The sequence below is a fragment of the Puma concolor genome, chromosome A1 (assembly GCF_028749965.1).
Source record: "Puma concolor isolate L17-30 chromosome A1, mPumCon1.1.hap2, whole genome shotgun sequence".
Lineage (NCBI taxonomy): Eukaryota > Metazoa > Chordata > Mammalia > Carnivora > Felidae > Puma > Puma concolor.
In genome coordinates this window covers 133,947,295-133,962,169 of record NC_141667.1, presented here as the reverse complement: position 1 = coordinate 133,962,169, position 14,875 = coordinate 133,947,295, and the positions used below count along the sequence as shown (strand labels likewise).

The 14,875-nt window shown below is 35.6% G+C and overlaps 1 protein-coding gene across 2 annotated transcripts in view; it reads left to right on the top strand.

The window, feature by feature from the left end:
• The window catches only part of ADAMTS19 (ADAM metallopeptidase with thrombospondin type 1 motif 19), a 247,466-nt gene that overhangs the window by 126,167 nt on the left and 106,424 nt on the right, over window positions 1-14,875 (top strand). For both annotated transcript variants that reach the window (XR_015250415.1, XM_086704877.1), the window contains exon 9: window positions 14,211-14,351. Coding sequence is in view for 1 of the 2 variants with exons in the window: in XM_086704877.1 (XP_086561003.1) it covers window positions 14,211-14,351 (141 nt within the window). In the remaining variant the exon portion in view is untranslated. The remainder of the gene's footprint in view (window positions 1-14,210; window positions 14,352-14,875) is intronic.

The window sequence follows — 14,875 nt, the reverse complement described above, 5'->3', positions numbered from 1 at the left end:
TCATATTAAGGGGTTAGAAGCATAACAACAAAGTAAGAGATATTAGAAGAAAGACACCACAAAGAGTAGAAACTAATAAAATAGGAAAATGCAATGAAAGTGAATAATGAAGTCAAAATTAGATCTCTGAAAATACGAATAAAATTGGCAAATATAAAATTGATTAAGGAAAAAAGGCATAATTCAACAGTATTAGAAATTAGCAAAGGCAGTATAACAGATACTGAAAGTATTAAAAAGATACTAAGAAAATAGACTGAATACTGTCATGATAAAAACAGATGAAATGGGAAAATTCTAAGAAAATATAATAGAAGGACATAAAGCTCTATAACCATTTTAAAAAATTGTATCAGCGCATTAGAATCATCCCAAAGAAAACACAAGTTCAGACACAGAAAAAGGTTCAATGAATAGATAATGCTAATATTAATCTAATTCTTCTAGAAAATAAAGGAACACCCTGCAACTCATTATTTGAGCTAGTATTAATGTAACATAAAAATCAATAAGGGACAGTTATGGGGAATAAAAGTTGTAGTACTTTCTTATCTGAGAATGATGAAAAAAATTTCCTTTTTTTTTTTTTTTTTTGGTTTATTTACTTAGAGAGAGAGAGAGTACAAGTCAGAGAGGGGCAGAGAGCAATGGAGAGAGAGAGAGAGAGAGAGAGAGAGAGAATCCCAAGCAGGCTCCAACCCTGTCAGCATGGAACCAAGTGTGGGACTCGAACCCACAAACCTTGAGATGATGACCTGAGCCAAATTCAGGAGTCAGGGTCAGCTTCTTTACCGACTGAACCACCCAGGTGCCCCAGAAAACATTTTCAAAATAAAGTAGCACTATGTAAACAAAGAAAGGTAATATAAGGGAATAAAGTTGGCTTTATATCAGGATAGGAAAGGTCATTTATCATTTAAGAATCTTAATGCCCATGTTAATAGCTTAAAGGTAGAAACTATATTATTTCAAGAGATGCACAATTAAAAAGAAAAACACTAAGACAAAGCTTGCTGATGTATATTCACCAAAATCAATGGGAAACATTATTCTTAATGGTGAAATATTAGAAACATTTCTACAAATTAAGAAAATCACAAGAATCTCACCACATCTGCTTCTGTGTATATACTGGGGACACAAACAAGTGAACCTTGGTAGAAAAATAAATAAAAGCTGTAGAGATGGGAATGGAAAAAAGATAGCTATTTTAATTTGCAAATGATGTCATTCCCTGTATAAAATTATGATGTTATGTAGAAGTAAAGTATGGAATTAATTCATGAATGTAGTAAGATTATTAAATATAAGAAATATACAAAAAACCAGCTGTCAACACAAAAATACAAAATGTCATTAAAAAAAAAAGATACTATTTACTGTAGCAATTGAAAACACAGAGTACTTAGGAATGAATAAAAAAAAGATAGGAAATTATACACCCTTATTAAAATTTACTGGGTGAAACCTGTGTCAATGAAAATATACCACATTTGTGGATAAATTTATTCTCTTCAGATGTCAGTTCTGTTGTAAATGATTTATAGATTCATGGAAATTCCAATAAATAGACCACCACAGCTTCTATATGGATGTTGGGAAATATTTTCAGCATTTGTATATAAGTGCAAATAGTCAAAATAGCCAAAACTTCCTTGGAGAAGGAAAAGACGAAGATAGAGGAGGATGAGAGGGAGACTAATGTAAGAACCTTTCCCTAACAGAAATCAAGACCAATTTTGAAACCAGAATAGCTAAGACATTTAAACATTTGTGAAAATATGGACAAATATGGTCTGATAGAACAAAATATGGAGTCATAAATGAGTCCATGCCTAGAGGAAAACCTGATATGTGAGCAAGGTGTTGGCAGATCAGTATAGAAAGTTGACTTTTCGGAAAAATATGATAATGCACTTGGCTTACCGCATGTATAAAAATGAAATTGAATACCTTCAGATTATTTCTAAAAATCAATTCTGCATAAAATAAAGACTGATATATCACAGACAAGGCTTTTAAGAGAAAATATATGAGACTATCTTTAGGACGTTAGAGTTGAAATTATTTCTAAAGCAGCACATACTCCGTGCCCTCTTTTGAAGACAGAAACATAAGACCTAATAGAGACATCTGACATAGATCTTAGAACTGATCTGATTTTAAGCTTTTTTAATTTCTGGAACTCCTGGATGGCTCAGTCAGTTAAGTGTCTCACTCTTGATTTCTGCTCAGGTCATGATCTCACAGTTGTGAGATTGAGCCCTACATCAGGCTCTGCCCTAAGCATGTAGACTGTTTGGGATTCTCTCTCTCTCTCTCTCTCTCTCTCTCTCTCTCTCTCTCTCTCTCTCCCTCCCTCTCCCTCTCCCTCTCCCTCTCTCTCTTCCCCCCCTTTCTCTTTCTCTCTCTTTCTGCCCCTCCCCAACTTGTGTGTGTGTGTGTGTGTGTGTGTGTGTGTGTGCTCTCTCTCTCAGATAAATAAACATTAAGAAAAAAGAAGATTATATATTTTACATATTTGTTTTCATGAAAATATTTCATAATATTAAAACAAAAATAAAACTATAAATGAATGCCAAAATGAACATTATTTGTATAATTGGAAAACTCAAGACAACCTACTAAAAAAAAAAAAACTCTATTAGAACAATAAGAGAATTTGAGGAGGGGGGGGGTTACAAAATTATATAACAATTTTTGCTTTTCAGCAGCCACTTGGTCACTATAAAGAAAGAAAAAATGCATTTATATTGAATATAGCAAAAGATAAAATAAAAATATAAAAGATAAAATACCTAACAAATACTTACAGAAGAATGTACAAGACTTATAAAAAGAAGAATTTATATCCACACAGAGAGACATAAAAGTGGTTTAAGTAAATGGAAAGACATTTTCTGGTTTGGGATAGGAACAGTGAATATTATAAAATGATAATTATCTCTATATAAATTTAATGTGACCTGCCCAAAATGCCAATAGTATTTGCTTTCCATTTTTTTTTCTTTTTTAATTAGACATACTGGTTATAGACTCCATGTGGAAAAATCAATATAAGATATTTGTTGTTAAAAACTAACAGGAGAGGAGAGGGTGAATTCTATCAGATATTAATATATTTCATAGTAGATAAAGCAGTTTGTTCTGGTGCTTGAAGAAGGAAGTAAGTCAATGGAACAGAGTAAAAAAAAATTAAACCTATAATTAGGAAAAGATTTATAAATGTGCCATATAATAAAAGCTGAACCTACAGTCTGTGGAAAGAAATGAATCATTCCATAACAAACATAACAGGAATCTGATTCTGTACCATGTTTATGACATCATAACACATCAAAATGATTGTGGACATTGACATTTTTTGGTTGGCTTTTTTTTTATTTTTTCATCTTTTAATAGGGAATGTGTATAATTCTAGATATGAAATCTAGAAGTATTTAAGGAAAAGTCACATAAAATTAACTCGAAATAAGTATCCTTGCAAAGGAAAAAATACAATAGAAGATAAATCACAATCAGTGAAAGTATTTGCAACGTATCTGAGAAAGTGATGTTTTCCTTAATATAAAAAGAGCTCTTACAAATCAATACAAGAAATGAGGAAAGCCCTGTTTAAAAAAAAATGGTACCACACAGCTCATGGAGGTCTATGCATGGCTTTTATTAAAAAACAAAAACAGAAACTTAGCATTATTGATAGAATGACACTTCAGACCACAAAGCAATTCTACTTTCACCCGTCAGGTTACATAAATCCGTACAGGTGAATCCATATTTACTCCCATTGTACGGACCATTCCCTTCCCTTGGCAGGAAAATTCTTCCTGCCTTCTTCCCTATTTTTGCTTATTCTTCTCTCAGATCATTTCTTCAGAAAAGTATTCTATGGATACGTTAAGTCCCTTGACATATGTTCTTATAGGCTGTCTGTAGTTTTCATTCCTAATTTTTTCACAATTGTAGGTTTACAGTATATGTATCATTATGTGATCTCTGCATGTCTAATTCAAGTGTGGTCCCTCGGTACAGGGGCTTGTTTTGTTTTGTTTGTTCTTTTTTGTTGCTTTTGTTATTTAACATTGTATTTAACATTGTCTAACACCGTTCAGATGTGCTCAATGAATAGATGTTAGATGATATTTTAACAGTGTAAGTGAGTGTACAGTGTTGGAATGTGTGGGGGAAATAGATATTGTTATACATTTCGGAGAGGAGTATAAAGTGGTACACTATTTTTGGAGGCCATGTGGCGATCGTTTTCCAAATTTAGCAGACTCAGAGGTTCAGCTCCTTTGCCAGCTTTGAGTATAACACATTTTAAATTCTAATTTCATTTGTGTTCATGTTTCTTTGCTTCCTAGAATGGTTGAACATCTCACCTTTTTCTGACTAGCTGAAGTTAGGCCCCTTACCTAAAAAGTATGCAGCCAATAAAAATAATCAGAAAGACTTGAAAATGGTCACTGTTTTACATTAATAAAATAATACTTATTTTTTGCCCATTAGCGTCTGATGGCTCAGTACTTTCTTTTCCCAATTGTAGAAAAAGCCCATTTCAGGTATGTTATATTCTTGAAATAATACAGTGGGCATAAAGTTGTGGACAAAATTCTTTGTTTTGAAACTGGTGTATGGCACAATTTTGTAATTTGGACTTTAGCACATTTGTGATAACTTCTCCTTGTAACTGTGCCAAGAAAATTAGAAAGCTCTAGCAGAGTTCAGTATTTTTATAAGTTGAAAGAAACTGCTTTAAACATTAATAGCTTATTTACTGATTAAGACTTTCACATGGTAATTAGATTGGCTTCTTTGTAGAGATGTCAAGTGGATAAAATTACATACGTTGGGGGAAATTATAAATCATGTCATTGTAAAAACATAGAACATTTTTTGATATGGCCAGAAAATGCTTATGTGGTTTTGGTTTTTGTTTCACTTGTTGAACCAGGCAAAAAGACGAATATATATTTCTAAACTTTGGCGTAGAGGCATGGCTTTTCCACTAAGTTGGCAGTTCAGGAGTTTCTTCAGTACTAAGAGGCTAATGAGGCAATAAATATGCAAAGTTAGCTCCTTGAAGGCAATAAATATGTGGGGCACCTGCTAAAGTTTTAAGTATTGCCAGAGTACCAAGAATGCAGATGTCTTGTGAACTAACAAGCCTTTGAAATCAGTGACGTTTGCTTACATACTCTGCTGGAAATTGTGCCTGGAATAGAACCAGGAGTAGGACCAGGTTATAAACCCACTTCTTCAGACATCCGCTTTTCTGTATTGGTGGCATCAGTACCGCTGACAGTTCTTCATTTGAGACATCTGAAACATCTTTAACCCTCTCTCCCCTTAATTCCTCTCATAAGCAGTTGCCACATTTTACTAGGTTTTCTTGGGAAAGAGCTTTCCCATCTGTCCATTATTTCTATTGTTATTCTTCCCAGGCTTGGACCACTGCAACACCTGCTTCCCTGGTCTTTTTGCCTTAGCACTTTACCTTTCTGGTGTGTCTCACTCATTAGTTCAGAAATCTTTATTGTCCTTTCCTACCTGATGAGTGGACTTAGCCTTGGATTCATGACTTTTACAGTGGTCCCCTCTACCTTTCTCACATGATAGTCCACTTCTCCATCTCATGAAGGCAAATGATCCATAATGTTCAAACTTTGTCTTTACTAATGTTTTTTTCTTATTTCAACTCCCAGTCCTACTGATGTGTAGATCTTCCAATTTTCTTTATCCATTAATCATCAAGACAAGTGCTATCACTTTTTGGAAATATATTTTTTAATTTCCTTGCACTGTTTATTGTAAATATCCCTTAATTTCTAATATATACTGATTTGTACTGATATTTCTACCCCCTACACACATATCCTACTGAACAGCAGTCGCTATGAAAATAGAATTACTGTGTAATACATTTTTTTCTCCCACAGCACAAAGGTGAGTGCATTGGGCATTATAGCACTTGAATATTTGTTTGAATGCGTAAGCATTTGTTGTACAAATACTCATCTCTTGGTCAGTCATCTTGAGCTTTACAGTAGAGGATAGTTGAGTTCAAGAAGTAGAAGAGAGGAATTAGTTTGGGTCAAGGAACGCAGTTGCCTTCACTGAGCAAAAAAAAAAAAAAAAAAAAAAAAAAAAAGGTAGTTTTATAACTATGCAAATACAAATATTGCAAAATGGTTTTTGGTACCTAATATTTTGTATTTATATATAAAATAAACTATGTGGAAATAGAGTGGTTAAGATATGTATTAATTATGATGAAGTCTATCTTGAAGTCTGGTTACAGGCCTATCCTGCTATTTCATACAAGTCCTGAAGTCATAGACTTGGAAGGGCCAAATACAGCAGTTTAGTGATAGGATTATTTAATCTAAAATTCTTCTAATTCAATAAGAAGCTAGCATATGCCCCAGGAGGCATCCTGTCAAACATAAATTTGGCTGATCTCTCTCTCTCTCTTAATTTGCAAGAGGAGTTCCTTTTGAAAGGGAATAAGATGTTTGCTTTTCATTCTACATTGATGTGCGTCAATATGTCTACTATAAGAAAGAGGATATATGCCAAAGGGACACTATGGCAAACAATAAAAAGTAAACGAAAAATGAAGATAAAGGCATTACATCATAATCTAAGACTGTTAGACCCGGAAACAGGAAGTAATAACAGATTGCTATAGTAGACAAAAACCAAATAGACTCTTACCTCTAGAAATCCATTGTTCCTTAAAATGTCCAAACTTAATTATTCTGTAATTAATACTCTTTGACCCACTCAAATTGGTAATGGCCACATGTAACCACGTTGTTCTCTTTAACCACATTCTACCCTCTAGGATTCCCTACAGCAAAAGTCACAAGTATCTTCCTGTGGTACACATGCCTGGGTTAAGGTTAGAAACTACTCAGTGGGCAGGTGATAGGGAAAACTTATTAGAGAAGGGGACTGGGGCTGGAATTCTTGTCGTGCCAGGTACTCACTGAATAAACTTTAGGCAAGTCAATGTGTCTGTGCTAATTTTCTTCATCCCTACAACTTGGATAAGTGTGCCTTTCAAGGTTCACTGTTGGATTGTTCATGCTTTAATTGCATGGCACAGTGGTTAACACATAATACAGAGTGAATGAATAATAATAATAATCAGTAGTGGTATATTTATTTTTATGAATGCTTTAATGTACAAAGGATATTTTCAGCTTCCATGGGTCATACATCCCTCTGTTCATTCAAGGAGTGATTTCATATCCTTTAGAATTCTTACTGGATTGGCAGGAAGTGAACATATTATGGAGACCCTCATAGACCACTGACACAGCTTTTGTATTTGATACTTTATTTAGACAATGATACCAGTTAGAGTAATAAGTAGTTTGTCCAAGTTAATAATCATAATGGGACTTTAGCCAGTATAGATGTGGCAGCATTCCCACACACCCAGATTCTCTCCAAACGTAGGTTTGGATGTCAGAGTGAGTAGGTGGAAGAGGGAAAAAATCACCCAGCTAATGAGTGGTCTTACAGGAATTGGCTTTCTGTTTGTATTTCTCTAATGTATCTTGGCAAATGTGTGGTCCAGAGTCAGGCAAGCAGCTTTTCTCAAACAGATCACCTACAGATCTTTCAGGCTTATGGTTTCCCTAAATCAGTAAGAAGTCATATTAGTTTCAACTTGCTGTCACATTTGCAGAATATTTAGTTGCTTCTCTGATACTGTATCAGTGGCTAGGTCTGTAGACATTTATTTAATAAGGTATTGAACTAAATATATCAAGGAATTAAAATATGTTCTTCAAACACTTAAATTCTAGATGGTGCTAAATTCACTAAAAATAGAAGGTAGTTCTGATATGTATACATGCCGTATATTTGAAAGCCACAGAAGTTAAGAACCATGGAAAATATATGCTCGAATTTATTGAAGAGTCTTTTATGCAGGGAGATGGTCTTAAAATGGGGGTTGCATTTGTAATTATAGACAATCTGGGGAAAGCATTCTGATATGAGGGAATTATACAAAATGATAGGCTGGAATTAAGTGTTCCTGTGAAAATTAGATTGAAGTGAGTTTACAGATTATTTGAAAAATAAGATAAAAATCTTGGATTTTTGTCATATAGGTCAGTACTTTTTAGAATTTTGAGTAAGAATCATCTAGAAAATGACTTGAAATAAAGTTTCTTAGGCCTTATCTCTAAATAGTCTTGTTCAATCAGTTGAGGCAGGATACAGGATTCTGCATTTTAACTAACCCAACATCAGCATCCCTAGGTTTCTTTTTAAATTTTTTGATGTTTCATTTTTGAGACAGAGACAGACAGCATGAGTGGGGGAGGAGCAGAGAGAGAGGGAGACACAGAATCGAAAAGAGGCTCCAGGCTCTGAGCTGTCAGCCCAGAGCCCGACGCAGGGCTTGAACCCACAAACCGTGATGAGATCATGACCTGAGCCGAAGTCGGATGCCCAACCGACTGAGCCACCCAGGTGCCCCAACATCCCTAGGTTTCTGATGCACATAGTTCATTATTCACATTTTCAGTGTCGCTGGTTGCCAAGGAATATTAAAATATTTTGCCTAGGAAACTAGGTTTTTGTATTAATGTATTCATAACAAACTAAATTCATTAAAGCATGGTTTAATAAAGCAAAGAGTTAAGGGGCACAAGGTCAGTCAGGCAGACATGACAAGAGTCCAGAATTCAAGAGGATCAGCACTGGTCTTCATTGGTATAACTAGCTGTGGAAAGGGAGGGAGGGGTAGGAGAGCTTTAAGGAATACAGAGCTAACAGGGTCCAGGCATGCGTTAGCTTCCTAAGGCAAGGATAGTGTGTCCTAACCCCAGGAGAGAATAAACTCCTTGAGGGTAGGAACTGAATCTTGCTCATTTTTATGATCCCAGCTCAGTACAGCATGCAACAAATACTGCGTTCCCAAGTGTTTGTTCATTTGCTAGATGAAGCTACCTCATATGCACAGCAAGGTCAAAAGTAATCCCTGTTTTTGTACCTCTACTTTTTTTTTTTTAAACGTCTATTTACTTTTGAGACAGAGAGAGAGCATGAATGGGGGGAGGGTCAGAGAGAGAGAGGGAGACACAGAATCTGAAACAGGCCCCAGGCTCTGAGCTGTCAGCCATAGACCAACGCGGGGCTCGAACTCACGAACCGCGAGATCATGACCTGAGCCGAAGTCGGACGCTTAACCGACTGAGCCACCCAGGCGCCCCTGTACCTCTACTTTTTAGAACATTTTTGACATTGTTGCTGTCTGCCTTTACACGGTCTTTGGACTTCCAATAGAAGTACATATTTCGCTGTTTTGTGACAACTGACAGTTAAATAATTAAAATTATTCAAAATATAAAAAGTAATAAAAATACTTTGTACTCCCCCCCCCCCCCACCGTGAGCACACAGCCGCTAAGTTACTCCAAATAAGATGTAGCCACGGAATTGTAGGAAATTGTTATTTTGTGGAAATATACTTCCACTTAGACATTAGGACAGTTTGTTTCTTTTTTCAAATAAAATTTTCTATATAATATAGAACTTCTAGTGGGAAATAATACATCATGGTGAAATATTTAACATATTGAGCACAAAAAATTTAGTCTTCTAAAGAATTACTGTTTACAAATCTGACCCTTTCCAAATTATGCAAAAAATGTGAGTGAATTCATAAATGTTCTCTTCTCTAACTCTTTAAACATCAAAAGGGACCATCTTCACAATCCAAATGTTTCTCCAGCTTTCCGCAGGATATCACAAAACTTCCTGGCAGTGACTTTTAAACAAGTTGAGAAGTTTTATAAGATAAAAATATTTTTTCAGTTGACTTGACAACCATGTACAATGTTAGTAGAGAGTTTATTTGCCCTAGGCTCTTTGTCAAAATGAATTTAAACTGAGATTATTAAAATGTAGCTCAGTTGCAGAAGTATGAGGAGAGGTGTTGCTAATGTCTTACTTCAAGAATGTTCTCCATATAATGCACACGACTTGGTTTTAGAACTGTATACGTAGAGTTGCATTTCTGCTAACAGGAGACATTTAAAATTATTCATAAAACAAAAAAGATTATATGCATTAATGTAGAGTTTTGATCCAGAAAGAGATGCACTATAGTTGGTTGTTTGGAGATCTTTCTGACCATCAGATTGCCTGGGTCTGAGTCCCATCTCCCCAATTAACCTCAGCACCTTCTGCATCTACAGAATAGTCATAATAATAGACACATAATGGAGATATTGTGAGGATTAAGTGATATCATCATTGGAAATGATTATTACAGTGACTGGTACAGATAAAGGTTCACAATTATTTGTTTTCTTTCAAATCTGTAGAATTGGAACTAAGCAGTGTTTCCTGATAGTTCCAGATATGTGGTTAAAAAAAAAAAGGCCCTGTCCCAATTTTTTTCTTTAATGATAATCTTTTCTGTTACAAGTTAAACAGCTTTAGGAAAATTTAACTAATGGTAAACAATGGTTGAATCACTAGATCTCTCCATGGCTGTAGCTAATTTCTTACATGAGAATCAAGATCCCAAAAGGATCATCTGGATGAGAGGTTGTAATCTTCCCAATTTGGAAAATCACATTACACCACTTTGGGAAAATGTCCAAATTGCTAACTCTTGGAAGCAAAACCTCTTCTCTCAAATGGACACATTATTTAAGAAGTTTTATTGTTTCTGAAAAAGACCAGTTGCCTTTCAGGAATAATAGCATTTGTGTATGCTTTGAAAGACGGTACCACCACAGATGGAAGAGTTGAGTGTGTTCCATGCGGCAAGTGGCTGTTGATAAAACAGGGTCACCCGGCAACGTGTGCTGTGGCCAGAATCCCTCCCTGGTGGAGGTGAGACAGTGATCCTGGAAAGGGCTGCCTCAGGACTGTACTGTTAGAAACGCATTAAGGGGTTTTAAGCAATTTGTGAGATTCTGCTTTATTTGCAGTTTCTTATTTTAATTAGTTAACATCCAAGCAAAGTAAATTCTTGCCATTATTCTTTACTTGGTTTTCCTTAAAGTCCACAACTTTCACCAAAGTTCACAAAGACAACAAATTACATATAATGATGTTTTTATCTCTTTGTGCTATTTGACAAGTTAGAAGAAAAAGATATCTCAGGTATATTGCCCCAATAAAAAGAATAATTATGGGTTGCTACTATATTCTAGACTTTGGGTCAGGCATTTTACATCATCCTCATAAGATTTTCCTAGCAATCAGTTAAGAAAACGGGGCGCCTGGATGGCTCAGTCGGTTAAGCGGCCGACTTCGGATCAGGTCATGATCTCACAGTCCATGAGTTCGAGCCCCATGTCGGGCTCTGCGCTGACAGTTCAGAGCCTGGAGCCTGTTTTGGATTCTGTGTCTCCCTCTCTCTGACCCTCCCCCGTTCATGCTCTGTCTCTCTCTGTCTCAAAAATAAATAAACGTTAAAAAAAATTTTTTTAAAAAGAAAGCATTTATTTCTTAATGTTATTACTTACTTGTATCTAGTCCCATGAATTAGGGGGAGGGAGACACAGAACTCAAATCTCTTTCAACTTCAACATCTTTCACCCTACCTCCCAGCAACTAAACTGGTCCATAATGACTCCACATCATCTCTTACTTTTCCTCCTTATCGTCAAAGTATGAAAAACATTTATCTTCCTATTCTCTGTCCATCATCCTATTAATATGTGTTGATACAGAACCTATTTAAAGACATTAATTAGAATAGGAAAGAAAAATATGGTTCAACATGGAGCTGAATTTTTCTGACACTGAAGTATGGAAAATGATATTCAATAATGTATTTTCGGTTTTATTAGTCTTCTAAGTTAGCAAATGGAGTGAATTCTTAACTCATTATTCTTAACTCATAAATTACTTATTCCGTCCATATCATTTTCTCCTTCCAAAAACATGTTAAATATAACTATTTTAATTCAAAGTTTTAATTTATCTCAGTGAAAAAGTAGTTGGCCTTGATATTTTTTATTTTGATTTGAGAAAACATAGGTAGTCTAGTTGTGATTTCCCTTAGCAGCCTCTATAACAATTCTTTTTATAGCATTTTAAATATAGTGTAGATATTCTTGTTATTCGCTATTTTTATTATGAAAGACTATTTTATCATCTAGATTTTAAAGGGAACACTTGACTATCCTGCCATCATTTCATACTCAGCCTGGAGAAAAACACATTTCTCCTCTTCCAATTTTTTCAGTATTAACCTTCACTATGAGAATTCGGTAGAGATTATATGAAGGTTTTCCTGAAACAGAAGCGATTCTCCATGGTGACTTGATTCAGTGTTTATGTATGGTTTATAGAATATGATTCCAGTATGCCAGCAGTTCAGAGAGATGAGCCAGTTCCTACCCTCAAGAAGTTGCAGCATTAGCCAGAAGTAAAAATGCATAATGCATTGTTGCCAGTGCGATAACAATGTGGTTCACAGAATCCTGCGGTAGGACAGAGAGTACACATAGGTGAGATGAAGTTAGTGAAAGAAAACCTCATGAAGGTCATCGACAGTAATCTCGAAGATTAAGTAGAATTTATCCAGGCGAAGACATTGAAGGATAGGCACTTTGGGCAGGGCAGGAGAGGGAATGGAATTCACAGATGCCAAATAGGTAATGGTCAGTCACATGATTCCTGAGCCAGCCTGCTCAGTTCAGACAGCCCCACTTTCTTTTTTTTTATGTATATATTTTTTCAACGTTTATTTATTTTTGGGACAGAGAGAGACAGAGCATGAACGGGGGAGGGGCAGAGAGAGAGGGAGACACAGAATCGGAAACAGGCTCCAGGCTCCGAGCCATCAGCCCAGAGCCTGACGCGGAGCTCGAACTCACGGACTGCGAGATCGTGACCTGGCTGAAGTCGGACGCTTAACCGACTGCGCCACCCAGGCGCCCCGTGACAGCCCCACTTTCCACCTTCTCACTGTATAACCTTGGCAAAGTTCATTCTCATCAGCAGACTTGGATTATACTAGTACCTACATCATTGAACCGTTTAATTCAGGCTTATAACCCCTTTGTATGGTGCATGGCACACAAAAAAATTCTAAATAACAATTAATTGTGAAAGAATAAGAAACCGCATACTGTTGGGGGAAACTAGAAATCATTCGCTGAAAAGAAAATGCCATAAAGGACCTGGAAGAAAATAAAGAGACTTTGTACGATGTTGAAGAGCTCAAAGTGCCATATAGGTAACAGGGAGGCAGATTGTGTTTTAAATAGACTTCCCTGGGGCACAGCAGGAGGAGAAACAGGGAGAATGTTGGTAAAGATTAGAGGCGCAGAACGCAATAATGACATAATAATTATTGAGACTAAATACTTAATAATCCTTTGTAATAGTAACAAAGGAACTGAAAGGAAGTGACAGTTGAGACAAATATTTAGGAAGTAGCACTGGCAGAACTTGCCCTCTGACACTTAATAAAACCAAATAGCCTGGTTGGTGATCTGAGAGAAAGGATAAAAGACCTGAAGATTCTTGATTTGGCAGACTGGGTGGCTAGTGAATGCATAAAAGAGACAGTACAGGAATAAATCAAGGCTTGAAAGAGAAAATAATGAGGGCAGTTTCTAGACATATTGAATTTAATATTCTTCTAGTACACCCATTTGGAGGTAAGTCAGCTTTTTAAAGAGTTTCAGCTTGAAGCAATAGATTCAAGATTCACTAGAAGAAGTAAAGATGGCCAGAAATGTGAAGGTTTCCCAGGGATAGTTTGTGTTTAATGATGAATGGAAGAAGAAAGTCTAATGAAGCAGATGGGGAAAATAATAGTTTTAATGTGGTTTCAGATTTGTTAAAAGCGATGAGTAAAGGATCTCCAGGCAAGAACAAGAATTTAATGTGGTTGAATAGAAACTTTCTATTTCTATATGTTTCATACATACAACTCTGAAAATTTTATCTATAGACCATTTTGAAAATATGTGACTAAACATGTTATTTGCTAGATTCATTGGGAAATGTGTTTCCCTCAGTAAAAATATTTATCTTTAATCTAGATAACAAAATTTCAAAAAAAATCAATCTGATATCTAATTTTATTTTGATTTTTAAAACTAATTTATCTCCCATTAGTTTCAGTATTTATCTGTTATTTAATTGCCTTTATAAATCGTTAAGATATACTTACCTAATGTAATTTTTTATTTTAATTATATTCTGAATCAGCATGGGCATTAATCATGACAATGACCACCCATCATGTGCTGATGGTCTTCATATCATGTCTGGTGAATGGATTAAAGGACAAAATCTTGGTGATGTTTCATGGTCCCGATGTAGCAAGGAAGATTTGGAAAGATTTCTAAGGTACTGAGGTCATTTACTCTTGTTGCATTGTCAATGTTTACATGTGCCTGCTTCCTCTACCAACCAGGGAAGGTGGCACAGTAGAGTGGAAAGGACACTCGATTAGGGATCAAGGCACTCAGTTCTAATGCTGGCCCTTCCACTGACTCGGAGAGTGTGAATTGGAACATATTATTTAACCCATCTGCTTCTTAGTGTCCACATTTTCTAATAAAAGAACAAGCAAGATGATTTGTAAGGTTGGAAAATTATCTATCACAGTGTTTCCTTACCTCTTTGAAATTTCCCAGTGGAAAATATTCTCATTGTTCATCACTCAGCACATCTGTTATCACAAAGAACCTCTTTAACAAAAGCTCCACTCTTCCATTATGATACTTCTAAGCTGTGGATTTTTTTCGTTAATACATCATTTTCACCATTATAATAGTTCTCATTCTCTTCTTTCCCACCTTCAACAGAGGGAACAGTTTATGTCTGGTTGGAAAAAGAAGTGAAAAATATTAGTATTGTTCAAATTTTCA